The sequence below is a fragment of the Branchiostoma floridae genome, chromosome 5, assembly GCF_000003815.2.
Source record: "Branchiostoma floridae strain S238N-H82 chromosome 5, Bfl_VNyyK, whole genome shotgun sequence".
In the NCBI taxonomy this organism is placed as follows: domain Eukaryota; kingdom Metazoa; phylum Chordata; class Leptocardii; order Amphioxiformes; family Branchiostomatidae; genus Branchiostoma; species Branchiostoma floridae.
Genome location: NC_049983.1, coordinates 18227561 through 18241516, shown reverse-complemented (window position 1 = coordinate 18241516; position 13956 = coordinate 18227561). Strand labels below are relative to the sequence as shown.

At 38.8% G+C, this 13956-nt stretch overlaps 2 protein-coding genes across 9 annotated transcripts; one reads left to right on the top strand and one right to left on the bottom strand.

The window, feature by feature from the left end:
* Positions 1-74: 74 nt before the first annotated feature.
* On the bottom strand, positions 75-4740 carry LOC118416615 (protein ABHD14A-like). 4 transcript variants are annotated; one of them, XM_035821770.1, is made up of 5 exons: positions 4565-4740; positions 3591-3767; positions 3022-3208; positions 2299-2534; positions 75-1616 (listed from the first exon to the last, which is right to left on the bottom strand). In XM_035821770.1, the coding sequence occupies exons 2-5, from the start codon at positions 3762-3764 to the stop codon at positions 1428-1430; spliced, it is 786 nt and encodes a 261-aa protein (XP_035677663.1). In that variant the 5' UTR covers positions 3765-3767; positions 4565-4740; the 3' UTR covers positions 75-1427. The 4 variants fall into 4 exon arrangements, with proteins under 4 accessions (XP_035677663.1, XP_035677660.1, XP_035677662.1 ...); XM_035821767.1 differs by having other exon boundaries at positions 3591-3785; positions 4559-4730; XM_035821769.1 differs by having other exon boundaries at positions 4559-4712.
* A 278-nt stretch (positions 4741-5018) lies between these two features.
* Positions 5019-13643, top strand: LOC118416611 (aminoacylase-1-like). Of its 5 annotated transcripts, none has more exons than XM_035821760.1 (17): positions 5019-5121; positions 6372-6499; positions 6791-6855; positions 7359-7463; positions 7911-7982; positions 8121-8143; positions 8341-8417; positions 8603-8692; positions 9462-9518; positions 9792-9865; positions 10121-10170; positions 10266-10332; positions 10865-10945; positions 11345-11413; positions 11852-11931; positions 12315-12375; positions 12987-13643. In XM_035821760.1, the coding sequence occupies exons 2-17, from the start codon at positions 6388-6390 to the stop codon at positions 13137-13139; spliced, it is 1236 nt and encodes a 411-aa protein (XP_035677653.1). In that variant the 5' UTR covers positions 5019-5121; positions 6372-6387; the 3' UTR covers positions 13140-13643. The 5 variants fall into 5 exon arrangements, with proteins under 5 accessions (XP_035677653.1, XP_035677657.1, XP_035677655.1 ...); XM_035821764.1 differs by having other exon boundaries at positions 5118-5139; XM_035821762.1 differs by lacking the exon at positions 5019-5121 and adding an exon at positions 5191-5519.
* The last annotated feature ends 313 nt before the right edge of the window (positions 13644-13956 follow it).

Sequence of the window (13956 nt, the reverse complement as noted above, 5' to 3'; positions counted from 1 at the left end):
TGCCACTCATATTTTTATGCATTGCATTTTTCTTATGTATGTAAAAAATGCTTGCCAGAGGCTTACATGTAGACTAAGTCATCTGACATTCTTCTTGATCTGATAATAGAAGAAATTCTAAGTGTAGTTTGTATGAGTTGTAATGACATTGTTTCCATGCAAGGTGCAGCAATTGAAAACTCATAGAAATTGAATAACCCAAAGTTACATTTGAGACAAATTTACCTTCATCTGAGGACATTTTCTCTCACATCAGAATACATTCAAGTATATACACTGTATGGAGAACAATGCGCTACAATAGCTACAATTTAGTATTGCACACACAGTGTAAATATGCAGAAAAAAACAACTACTAAATATGCAGAAAAAAACAACTACTCTTATTTTAGCTAGCACTGTGCTCAGGAAAATTACAGATCATTTTAGCAACACACATGTGTGTACATGTGTATTTCACATGTGTTTGTGTGTCATGACATGTTTAGAACAGTGTTCTGAATATGAATTAAGATAATGAATATAATGTTCATATTTGACAAAAAAGATTTTTTCACATTAATTTCCAATACAATGCCCATTCATATATCCCTACTTCAAGCTATTAATCATTCCCCCTTTTAAACATTAAACCTAGAGGTAAAATACAACTGTTACGGTGCTAAACCACAAACATTTTAAGAATGGTACAACATTTTACCACAACCATTTTAAACAGCTATAATTACTCTTTCCTTATCTACTTCTAAATTCCTCTTGCAGCTGATTCTACAAAAGTCGAGGAACAAGCATTACATATATGCAATTAGAAAAAAATATAAGACCTTATTTTTAGAACACTGCATCTTATAACCCTGTTCATGGCTCCAACGTACATGTATAGTGAGATGCATTGTGGGTAAATTATTAAAGGTGAAGGCCCCAGCTGAGACATAAACACGTCTCTTGTACTATATGCTTCAATCATGGTCACAACTCAGGGGCCTTTACCTTTGACATATTAGGCCTAGAAAAAAATGTGTTAAACCTGTTTCCCAAACTATACTAGAAAAACCTGCAGACACTACCTTTTTTGGGGGGGGGGATGGACAGTGGAGTCACATTGTTTCCAGTTAGAAATTTTATTCAGCCCGCTTCCTGCCTGTGCTATCTAATGAAGAATGAATCTAGCTACAGCAGATTTGTAACCATTATGTACAAAAGTAAAGTTTGACATTGAAAATATAAGTTTCCTCATGCATTTCAGTTTTACTTTCAAATACTTAAAAAAAAGATAATTCCTACCTACATGTACTGGCCCTAATTCACAACTAAAATGGGAAACAACATTTTTTTCTTAACCCTTACTCACAATGCACCCTACTTTGCATGTGCAGTTGGAACTATGAACAGGTTTATTAACCTGGACCATCTAAGAACACTGTTCCTCAGTCCTTGGTGTTCCTCTGGATAAACTCAGTGACTAGGTGATGGAACATGTCCGGCTGGTCCAAGTAGCAGGGGTGTTTAGCCTTGGGCAGGACGTGGACCTGAGAGTTGGGCAGGTCCTTCAGCCTCTCGTAGGACTGCACACCCAGGTTCTTGTCTTCCTCACCGTAGATAATGAGAGTCGGGGTCTAACAAGGTGTACAGAAAAATCCATATTATAAACAACCGTTAGATGGGAGGTATTGTTTTGGGGTGTTGGTCTAGCCTCCTTCACAGACTTTGGGCGGGGTTGGCTTTTATTTTTTTAAATCAGGCTTGAGGGCCTGATGTTACCATCATGAAGATGAAGAGCGGCCCATAGCGATGACTGTAGCAGCATCTCTTCTGGCCTAAGTCAAAACATCAAGCTTAGGCAAGCTTGACTTCACTGACTCAATAGGCGCTGGGAATTCACGATTTTCAACTCTGACTGAGGTTGTCTAATGCGGGGAAAGGAAGTTTGCTATGCATGGAAGGGAGTTTGCCATGGTAGGGAGGCTGGCATGGTAGGGAGGCGGATCGAAACTACCTTCCATGGCCAACTTCCTTTCCTGGCATTAGAAAATCTTGGTCAGTGTTGAAAATCATGGAAAATCCAAGTCTGCGAAGGAGGTTAGTTTTTGTCTTTTTTTCCCACATACTAAAGAGTGAAGACCAAGGTCCCAGAACAGGTCAACAAAGATTATTATGAGATTATAAGTTACTGGCCAAGTGTAGTGTCACCATACACATGGGGAGAAAAAGAAATATTCAAATCTGCATTTTCGTGAAAATGCCGCCTTTCTAGTCATGATCTAAGTTGTACACACAGAAGGCACAAATATGTCCTACCTTAATTTTCTTATAATCATCCGGTTTGTAATTTTCCGTGGCCATTGGGGCAACTGGGATGAAGCCTGAGATGTCGTCTGGATGTTCCATCAGGTGAGACATGGAGAAAGAGCCACTCATAGAGGGGCTCACGATGAATGGTTTATTCATCTTGGCAGCAGTGATGAACTTGTGCAGGAACCCAGGTGCCTTGATGGGATCTTGGCCCCTGGATGCCATCCATGATTTGCCATAGCCTTGGAACAATGGTAACAGTAAAGTAAGCTCCACATTCAGAGAATAGCCTTGGAATGATCCTGAACAATAAAGTTAGCTTCTCATTCAGAGATTGAAAGGATCGGCTTTGGCCAATCATGACAGTAAAGTTTATGACCAGAAAATGTAAGGGTATGCCACATCCTTGAAATATTCATAACTGTGGAGTTTGCTGCATGTTAAGAGAGCACATGGATTTGGACAATCATGACAAAAAAGTTAGGTTCATGTTCAGAGAACACAAGGATTTGCAAAAGCCTTCAAACAATCTAGAAGTATTTGCAAAAGCCTTCAAACAATCTAGAAGTAAACATAGCTTGACATTCAGAGAATGCAAGGATCCAACTTTTTTGCCCAATTTTTTTCACTACTTTTTTAAATAAATGAAGAGAGGTTACATACATGAACAATGTAATACTGAAGATAAGGATGTGGAACGGAACCAGAAGGATTATAAAAACAACCCACCTGGTAAGTCCAGCCCCACGACCCTGCACCCCGCGGCTGCCAGCTTGTCCACTGTCCCCAGGTCCACCCAGGTCTGTGAGATGAAGGCCTGCCCGTGTAACAGCAGCACGTCACACTTCGGGTTGGGGGGTGATTTCTCCTGGTACCACACTCGAGCTCCGCCAAACTCAATGATGTGGGGGTAGATCTGGAAATTGGAGGATATAGATGATTCAAAGGAAACAGACACAAACATCAGTTCAACCATCCACTACAATAACCTATAAACCAAGGAGGTTATATGACCTCAATCCTTGAAAGTACTGACAGGTAATACAAATAAGACTGTCATGTATCATAAAATGGTTAACTTATTAGGTATTAAGTATATACATGAATTAGATTCTTTGATTTTGCTGCACTGAAACAAGCAACAAAATATTTCTAGCAAACAACATCATCATGGCTCTTTCCCAGTGGTCTAGGAAAGCATGCTTTGAAACAACCCTGGTCCCTGCAGATATATGATTAAACAATCAAGAAAACCGTGATATGAACAGGTCACAGTTTTTGTTCTGATCGAGCCGTACCTGGTCACTCATGTTGACAACACCGTCTTGTCCACCTTCCTGATTCCTGCTGAGGGACACGCTTTTCTCAGGATCGCTGTTGGGCAGGTGGATGGCACCCAGGTAGAAGACGAGGGCCAGGAACACCAGCCCACCTCCTATGAACACGTTGGTCCAGAATGACGTCTTCAGCATGACCTGGGAGGAACCAGACATCTAGGGGTCAGATGCCATGGGTCAAAGGTTAAAGCTTTTTAAGACGTCATCGCAAGAAATTTGATCCTTTAAAGCATATCTTACAATTTTTAAAGTCTCACTAAAAAGGTTTCTTCGCATGTAAAAAGTTTAAAGGTACGCTTGAAGATTACAGTTTGTCCAGCCCTTGCAGTGAGAATAAACATGAGACCTCTCGGAACACACTTTTAATCACAAATACAGGATCTCTATCACTTCTGCTGACATGTCTTTAATCAATAGTCTTCGTCATTTCAAAAACAAATTTTAAAGACTAGTACTTGCACAGTTGTAACTAAAATAGAGTCTGATACAAGTATATTATGTACTATGTAGCAAATAAAATAGACCTTTGGTACTAGTGAAAGTAATGGTTGTGAATAGACAATTATAGCAAGAACTGAACAAACTGGTTTATCCCAAATATCTAATCTAGTAAGATAACATAATGCCTGAAGCAGAAAATAATGCCTTGGATATTATGTCATGTATCCAGTTATAACTTATAAGAATAACCTCCTTGACATGAGTTGGGGTAATAGGAAGCAATTGGGAAATTGGACAGTGCGACAAAATTAGTTATTCTACAAAAACAACGCAGCATGATCACGATGACTCCCCAACAAAAAAAAACATGTACACGCCCCCCTCCCCCAACACGAACAACGCAACACCCTACATCAGCTCATGCCGGACTTTCTAAACAATCCTGCTGCCCACAACAACCGCCAGAAGTGCACAAAGTAAACACTTACGTCTACCTTATCAGCCTGCGCTCGTGAAAGGTAGGAAGTCGGACTTTGCACTTATGTTTTTAGACGCACTGTCGACGTGTCGACGCAACGTTTGTTTTGACACTTGTTCGGCCAGTTTGGGACGGACCAGTCTGATAATTTTAAGGGGTGTGTACAGTACTGTAATTATTGTCTTAGGTACAAAAGTGAGGGACAATTCAGTTCATAACTATATAAAGCATATCTAACTTTCATACAAAATGCGTTTCTTTTTAGTTGTCCACAAAAACGTTGTGATCTATGGAATTCACACAAATAAGTCCCCTTTAAGTGCCTTTAAATACTATGGTACGGTCTACCAGGTCAGCTTAGACGGCATCTAAACTGAAAACTTGTCCAATCATTGGTGCATTATTCTGATACTGAAGAAAAAAAACTATATCAATTTTCTTTATCTAAAATTTAAAATAGTAAGCATTTTTCTATAGAAACTTCGTTATTAGAAAATTTCTCCGCAATTTCGGAGATGTCATATTTTAGTCTCATTGTGATGTTGTGGTTGGTGAAAGGTCACCAAGTGCAAGGTAATGTTTTCATTCGGAGTAAGTCTATTTCGGGCAGATTGCCACTAAACACGTCCGTTTTCCTTGCTTTTAAAGCTATGTTGTCGGCCCAATGTTGATAGTACATATCGAGGCATCTTTGACTTAATATTGAGTGATTTGCAGTGACTGTGCACTTGTATATGCAACCATTGCAAGGATTTGAACTTTGGACCTTTGTTTTGCTCTCTCTCGTGATCAGATCGATCTGTTGAACGTTCACTTGACCATGGAATGACCTCATTGGAATGACCGATATTATATAAATACTAGTACTTCCTGAATTGTAAGAAGATGTGAATCCACAGAGCGACTGTTGGAGTCTTCAATATGCAACGTTAGACCAAGTGATCTATATGTACCAAATATAATTTGAGGAGGTAGATACCGAAAATATGTATTTCCCCCAGGTTTTGTTTTCAGTGTCTGGATGTTTGTGTTATTGGTTGCATAATAATTTGAATATACTGCCATTTAGAGTGGCAGGAAGTGAGTGGGAAGGCAATGTCACCACAAGAGCTTGTGAGAGGAAGTGTGGGGAGTGAGAAGAAGTGGAGTTCAGATGTGGTAGACCTACTCATTTATCACACATGACAAATTTTCCATGGTTGAGAGGATTTTAGTCGTTGGTATCACTTTTCTGACAGCTTGTAAAGTTGTAGCAGACAGTGTCATCTATCACTATCAGATTAGTATCATCAGATTAGTATAGAAATGAGCTATAGCAATATAACAATGAAAAATATGAAGTTTGAAAAAAAAATATGTTTAATTTATGCAAGGGGGGGTCACAAGTGTGTAATTATCTGCACTCTCCTTTCATACAGGGATGACAACGCGGATGGGCTTGGTAAAGATTGATTGGCACAGGGCAATTCCACAGGAGGGTGGTGTGGGAGAAAAAACCTGTCTTCTCTCTTGAGAAACTGGGGGGCGACTGCTCTCCTATATTGGCGGGGGTCGGAGGTCAGCTAATTAATTGGCTTGACCCCCATGATTGAAACCACCCCTATAAACAAACCTTAAATCTTTATAATTCTAGGTTCTTGAGGTATTGAATTAGCACCAGGTTCAAAGAATGGCAATTTCATCTTCAATTTGTACTTTGATATGCAGCATGTGCAAACTACAAAATTCAAAAGTGTGGGAATCTGATTTAAAACTCACTATGTGATACTAATAAAATAGTGTACATTTGTACTCTAGTGGTTATACTGTTTATCATTTTCCAGTTCATAAAACATCATCATGCCGGAAGCTGACGGACTGGCTGCCAAGCGCAGCAAGACAGAAGACCCAGCAGTCACCAAGTTCCGCGACTACCTGCGCATCAGGACAGTACACCCAGACCCTGACTATGGTACAGAGCAATTACTGTGTGGCCTACAACTGTATGTTAAACATAGCACTATGTCATGGTTGTTTTTAATGTCATAGAACTCATATATATAAAATGTATAACCATATAGGACAGAAGTTCCAAGTACTATGAAAGCTGAATTGAGTCTGGCACATCTACGACTGCCAAGAATGTTCTCAATTTTCTGCCATATATCTGTTATTATCTCTGATTTTTCTTTACACCTTACACCACTATTCCATTTGTATATGAATGTATTTTGAATTGACTTCTAAACTTTGTTGTCTGTAGCTGGTGCTGTTGTCTTCCTCCAGCATTATGCAGATGAGCTGGGTCTACCAAGTAAAGTCATTGAGGTATGTGTGTATGCACCAATGCTGATAGTTTAATGGAAAAATAAAAAATTCTTAAACAAGTACCATGACAGACATTTTCATTATCTTTCTAACAATTAGATGTCAAGAATATGATGCATACTACTATATTTTGATATCTTTTCATACATAAACCTAAGAAAATATTTGGGTGCACCCTGTGCACCCACAGAAAATAATTTGGTGCACAGCTCCAATTTTGGGTGCACCTGGGTGCACATGCACCCAGTATTTCGAGCCATGTAAAGAATTTCCAACTTCCTATTGATTTTACAAGGAATGCCTTCAGATGGCACAGTTGCTTTGGACAACACAGTTGCTTGTGCCTAATACTAACTGTTGCAGTAGTAAAACTTAAATATATATGTATAGGGGCTTGCTTGGAGTACTGACTTCTAAAGAATGCTCTCTTGAGTAAGTCTTTAAATGGGGTAATTAGGTTATACATGTATGTCCTGTGGAATTTTATGACACCTTTGTTCCAGGTGCACCCTGGGAAGCCTGTTGTGTTGATGACATGGGAAGGACAGGACCCCACCCTTCCCACAGTCCTCCTGAACTCCCACACTGATGTGGTGCCAGTCTTCCCTGTAAGTTGCTGTGGTTGAACTATTCTCCAAGCAGATCCTTCAGTAGCAGAAGAGAGTATCAAAAGCTGCCAGAGGAGTAAAGCCGGCCTAGGAGTGTGTTTGGCTGACAGATCTGCCATCACTGAAACAGGGAGGAGAGTTTCTATACGGCTATACTCCTTGGCCAGTTTTGATACTATCTTATGCCACTGGTAAATCTGCCTGGAGATTATGACTGAACCACAGTATTGGTTCAAAAGATTTCCCTTCAAGTCATTTACTTCAGTTTGTCAGAGATTGTAAGTTCTAACTTTAGGAGCAGGGGAAGAGAGAGGAAACTTCATTCCATTTTTTGTTGATATCATGAGTGGACTAAAATGTAAATTTTATGAAGTTTTGTGCAATAAGAAATATTCCTTCATGATCAACTCCATCCATGGTTACTATCAGTACTGACTCTGTCTACAGGAACACTGGTGCTGTGAACCTTTCTCTGCTGACAAGATGGAGAATGGAGACATCTATGCTAGGGGGACTCAGGTAACCAGACACAACAGCTTAAAGTGCAAGTTCCATTCGGCCACATTGCTTGTACATTTTGTACACATGTAATGACTATAAATCATGGAGAGTTGAAAGAGCATGATATTACATTATAGTCTGTTTCTTTTGTTGCAGGATATGAAATGTTGTGGTATATGGTGAGTCTAATATCTCCTGTGACCATTTACAATCGATCATCGAGAAATTTTTGTGTCATTTTTTCCTCTCAGTAATAAAGTAATTGATGTGATAATTTTTTCCATTTGATTCACATACATTGTATCACTGGTACAAAAGTTTGTCCAATTTTCCACCAATCTTGTCTCATACATCATGAACTGCTTGTTATAATTAGGTACCTTGAGGCCATCAGACGTCTGAAGGCAGAGGGGAAACGTTTCCAGAGGACATTCCACCTGTCGTTTGTGCCAGGTGAAAGTTTTAGCTTTTTCTTTTGCTCTCAAATTCAACTATTTGTTTATCAGACAAAGTAGACATTCCAGGTCATTTATAGGTCAATGGAGGTATTGCTTTTTATATATAGATAAAGGAAGACAGACATCTTTGATGCCTTGTCCTTCCTGATTAATTGCTTATAAGCATTCTGTATTTTTCAGATGAGGAGATTGGTGGGAAACTTGGCATGATGAAGTTCATCGAGCATCCAGAGTTTCAGGCTTTGAATGTGGCCTTTGCTCTGGACGAAGGTACAATTTATCTCATCAACATTTGAACCCAGGCTTTTAGCCAGGCATGCGTCAACGCGTCATCTGGACGCCCTTTTCTCAGAATAACAAGAAATTTGATGCCCCTGGACGCCCTATCCAGGGGAGAAAATCCTCTGTCAAGCATGAAATTCTGATTGACCAGGGATGCTACAAGGTCATCTGTGGTCACAGTCTTCTACTGTGACATCTCTAACAGTATTTTTGCCTCTTGGGATACCTTAGAATGCACTATTTTAACTTAAAATCATCAAAAACTCTGCACCATGGAAGGTGGATGCCCCAGACCACCCTACAAAAGTCACTTACCGCGACTCACCAATAAGTTTGGACACCCTATTATAAAATCCTAGCTAAAAGCCTGTTTGAACCTTCATTTTGTTTGGTCCTCAGCTGAACTGAACTGTACCTCAGCTTAGGTTAGCTGTACTATTTTTTCATATATTTCCAAATGTTATTTCTTTGAATACCAAATAATAAGATTTTACTTTATTACATTGTCTATTAACCAATTTTTCCATCTATTCTCATGATCTTTATTCTTTATGCATATATAGATATTGAACTTGAAGATATTGAATATCTTTTTGGTGATGCAGAATGATTTCATTTGGCAGCTACTGCAAAACACATGTTGTGTCCATTTTTACCTAGAAGATATAATGGCACAAGCCTATTAGAAGGTAAAGAACACAGTTCAATGCAGAAATTATGCCCTGTTAAAGTAATGTACAATGTACATTTTCTTCAGGTCTAGCCAACCCCTTAGATGAGTACACTGTGTTCTATGGCGAAAGGGCACCCTGGTGTAAGTATAATGCTTGATGACTTTATCATAATTTCCTCTCTTGTTTATTCTGAGTAGTCTCATGATCTAGGTCCTGGAAATGACCCAACATGTGTTGGTTATATCCCATGTCCTCATCACAATCATACTGTAGAAGCTGTTGATTAAGAAGTTATTAAAGATATAAACCTCAGGCCACAACCTGAATTAGCATTTATTAAGCACTATCATTAATTATTTGTTGAGCAGAAACTAGCTACTCTTAAATCTGACCTGAAAGAGCTCCCCCTACAGGGGTGCGAGTGAAGTGCACAGGGAACCCAGGACATGGTTCCCGCTTCATTGAGAACACTGCAGCTGAGAAAGTGGTAAGTTTGCGACTTTTGTGACTCAAGTGACAGGAGCATAATGGTCAACATTGCATAATAAGCATGGGGAATTATGATTTCTAAAGTGAAAAGGATATTAGTATTATATGACAGTTAGTAATTTGTATCCTGTTGTATTAAAATGGTAACGTGACTTATATGCCATTTTTTTTACTTAATGCTTACTTGTCATGCAAATCAGCAGTGTAGCCTGTGTTTATGATAAACTGAAGACTCCTTTCTCTCTCTCAACAGCAAAAAGTCATCAACTCCTTCTTGGCCTTCCGTTCTGAAGAGAAAGCAAAGTGAGTCCTAGCCTGCCTGATAATCTTTCCTTTGTTCTTTTGATTCAACTGGATTTCAAGAAATAAACAATGTTTCCTCTTTGTGTTGTGTACAGACTGCAGAAGTCAGGAGGCTGTTTGACACTCGGGGATGTCACTACCGTCAACCTCACCATGCTGGAGGTGAGGGGAGAAAGATTTTTAAAACTTGAACTTGCTATAGATTTCATTTTTATGGTACATGTACCATTATGATATCAATGGCAAAGAATGTACAAGGTGTACCTTTTTACATACTATAAATTCTGCCGATTTTTGCAGTTGGGGGATAGGCTGGAGATTTTGCAGTGTTATTTACTTCAGTTGATACAATAAGAACACCTATTTGCAAAGTCATCATTTTGTAGAAAACCTTGAAAACTAAACCACCCCAAACAAGATTCAGAATAATGACAAACATTCTTAGCTTCATTGATTGATTGATTTTCTTAGGTCCCAATTATTAGGTAATACCAGTTTTGGCTGAGGTTATCAAATACCATTCAATCTCTGCAACTGGATAAAAGACAGAATTACTGATATCACTCTTCTTCCGGACGTTTTGAGTGACATCCACCAATCTTCTTCAGTTTTGACAGTTGAAGTGTATAATATCACATCTCCTTAACTTGTTCCCTGCTACATATATTTACTAATGATACCACCTGCCATTCAGGGAGGTGTTGCCTACAATGTGGTCCCCATGGAGATGTATGCAGGGTTTGACATCAGGATCGCACCTACTGAGGACTTTGAGGTACGTTTCAAACTAGACATATGACCAGCTTGTACATATATAATCTAGTTCTAAGTGCAGTTACACACATTGGATGCATTATACATTCTGTCTTGCATGTGCCCATACTGAGTAGGCCAATGCTGCATATGGTCACTTTGGACTTGGAAAGGTACCTGATTTTTTTGAATCTGTAATATGTAAAATACCCTTGATTGTGTTATGTCAAAGAAAGATATGGCATTTAAACATTGCATAATAACATGTATGATAAACATGTACAACTGTATTGGAAAGCATGCTCTTACACATGATCTTTGAAACCAGTTTATGATGCATACAGAAACAAGATGTTTTTATGGTCCTCTCTGCTCTTGTAGTCTTACCCTTTGATACATGGTTCGATCCTTCCATTTACAGGAGTTTGAGAAGAAGATTCAGTCCTGGCTTGCTGCTGCTGGAGAAGGCATCACCTATGAGTTCATCCAGGTACTGCAGCAACAACATTTTTTTTATTCCTGAGCAATTTCATGCAAGGTACAATGTAATGTACATGTGTAAACAGGAAAGGCAGTCAGTTGAAAAGAAGCATGATGCTTTTTCAAAAGTAGTAGTGAAATGTGGCTCCAATTTTCAGCCAAGCACTCTGGGTCATCCCTTAACTTGTCTTGATAAGTGACACTGTGTACGTGTGTTGGATTCTTTTATATGCAGAGGGTTGATGCCTGACCAATGCCAACACATGAAGCTCCCTCAGACATGAGACCAAGAGCTTGTTGCTATCTAATCTTATCAATTCATTTTATTTGTCTTTGTAGGAATAATGAAATGAGATTGTGATCACAATAAATATAAGTAAATAGTTATTTATTATTTCAATACTTGATATTTATTATTCTAATAAGGAATAACTGTTTCCAAACACAGAAATTTGATGACCAGACATGCACATCCACAGACAAGTCAGACCCATGGTGGAACGCCTTCAGTACAGCCTGTGAAAACATGTAAGTATCATAATAATCACGCTTTTCTCTCAGGTTTTACAAAAATGTGTGGGGTCAGTGTGAACTTTAATTGGTAGAGGGTTGGGCTTGGAACCAAGAGGTCCTGGGTTCAGTACTCGCCATGTCCCGACGTTGTGCCACTTTGCACAATTTTCCTTTGTGGTAGAGTAATACCCACCAAGCTTCAGTTGCTCTGTCAAAAAACGTGCCAGAAATTTGGTGCGTCAATGTGCCATCGTGTACGCGTATACTGTATGTACATTAAATGTGCCACAAAGAGCTTTAATTTCTTTTTCAAAAGATAAGTATTTGATTTTTCCTCTTAATGTATGTCGACTACCGGTAGTTTGAAGTGCTTGTTTGTTTGTTGCACACACTAACAGGGGCATGAAGCTGAAGCTTGAGATCTTCCCAGCAGCCACCGACAGCCGCCTACTCAGGAAGGTAAGTCATATGTACCACACACTTCCTGTCACTCAGGAACTGACGAAAGGTTGTCGATGCTACCTGAGACATCTGACCTTTTGTTTTTCATTACCTGGATGTCTAACCATCTATTCATTCATCTATCATGGTTTTGTTAACTATGTAAATATGCATTCTCTCTCTTGCCATAATTTGGCTTTGTGAACAAACATTTGAGTGTAGTCCACATGCATCAATGACTAGATAAAGACTTGTACAAAATGTGAACCATAATTTCTGTTTATTAGCTCTTTTTATAGCTTACTTTAATGTTGCGAATTGACATCAATATCCTTTTGCATACATATTATTTCAATCTTCTACAGGATGCACATGAATGACATCAAAACAATACCATGATTACATATTTTCAATCTCACTAGTTTATTTGTGGGGTAACTTTTACCCCTTCTTTTTTTAAATAGGGATATCAAGTCAACGTACGGTGCACCGATAGTTTCAAATTTCAGTATTTTCAACATGTTGTAGTTTGAAACCTCTGACATCCCTAAATACCCCGTTTTTATAAACAATAGATATAGGTTACCCCGTGGATAAAGGTGAACTATTTGCATTTTTTCTCTGGTCAGATCGGCCTTCCTGCCATTGGCTTCTCCCCGATGAACCTGACCCCAATCCTGCTGCATGACCACAACGAGTTCCTGAACGAAGACGTCTTCCTGAAAGGCATCGGCATCTACTGCAACATCCTTCCCGCTCTCGGCAACGTCAAGATCTCTTAGTCTGGTTAAACTGACATCTGTTTCTGTATGGGATACTTCCCAATGTTTATTGCTATTGCTTGAAATCTAATTTCAATTTTACTTGGTATTGATGGCAATGAAGATATTTCAATGGCTATGATTTCAGCAAAAATGCTGCAATATCAGTTTCTTTTACCACATTGCTGTAACAATGTTGCTGTTGAAACTAATAATATGCATAAAATAAAAAATGATTTAGTGATGAGTTTGTTCTAATTTGTTTGATTAGAGGGTGCAAAGCCTAAGAGCTAAGCCTAAGATTAGGAGTTTGTACGGATAAAGATTACCTAATTGCTCACTAATTGTATGAGATACAATCTATGGTAAAATATGCTTGTCTATTGAGACTGTCTGCAGATTTAGCCCTTGAATTTATAACCAAATTTTGTAACTGGTTGGCAGGCACTTGTTATTCTGCACTGTGCATAAAGTGTTATGTTTCAGCTTTTTAGGAGTCAAATAAAATCATGCATTTCATAGTCATTAGTATTTTGCATTTTTTTGATATACATTGGTACTTAACCTTAGATGTAACTTCCTGGGAGTGACACAGTAGAACCTAAGCCACTACTTATAGCTATAACTAACTCATTAACCACCTTGTTCACTTGCTCACTTTGTGGTTTGCTGGTGGTTGTAGGGTCATCGACCATGCCTTATATAACACCCTACTCATGGCTTTATATAAGCACAAAGAATTAATATATGTGAAAAGCACAAAGGCCTGATTAACGTCCATACAGTACAGTACAATTCAGTCCTATCACTTCATTGCGCACATGTTTATGAGGCTGAG

Excerpts from the sequence above, each read along its gene's own strand:
- LOC118416615 (XM_035821767.1), bottom strand. The coding sequence starts at position 3,785 with ATGTCTGGTTCCTCCCAGGTCATGCTGAAGACGTCATTCTGGACCAAC. Across the intron at positions 3,209-3,590 it reads TTGTCAACATGAGTGACCAG|ATCTACCCCCACATCATTGA; the intron begins GTACGGCTCGAT and ends TCCAATTTCCAG. Across the intron at positions 1,617-2,298 it reads ATGATTATAAGAAAATTAAG|ACCCCGACTCTCATTATCTA; the intron begins GTAGGACATATT and ends ACACCTTGTTAG.
- LOC118416611 (XM_035821760.1), top strand. The coding sequence starts at position 6,388 with ATGCCGGAAGCTGACGGACTGGCTGCCAAGCGCAGCAAGACAGAAGAC. Across the intron at positions 10,333-10,864 it reads TCAACCTCACCATGCTGGAG|GGAGGTGTTGCCTACAATGT; the intron begins GTGAGGGGAGAA and ends CCTGCCATTCAG. Across the intron at positions 11,932-12,314 it reads AGTACAGCCTGTGAAAACAT|GGGCATGAAGCTGAAGCTTG; the intron begins GTAAGTATCATA and ends ACACACTAACAG.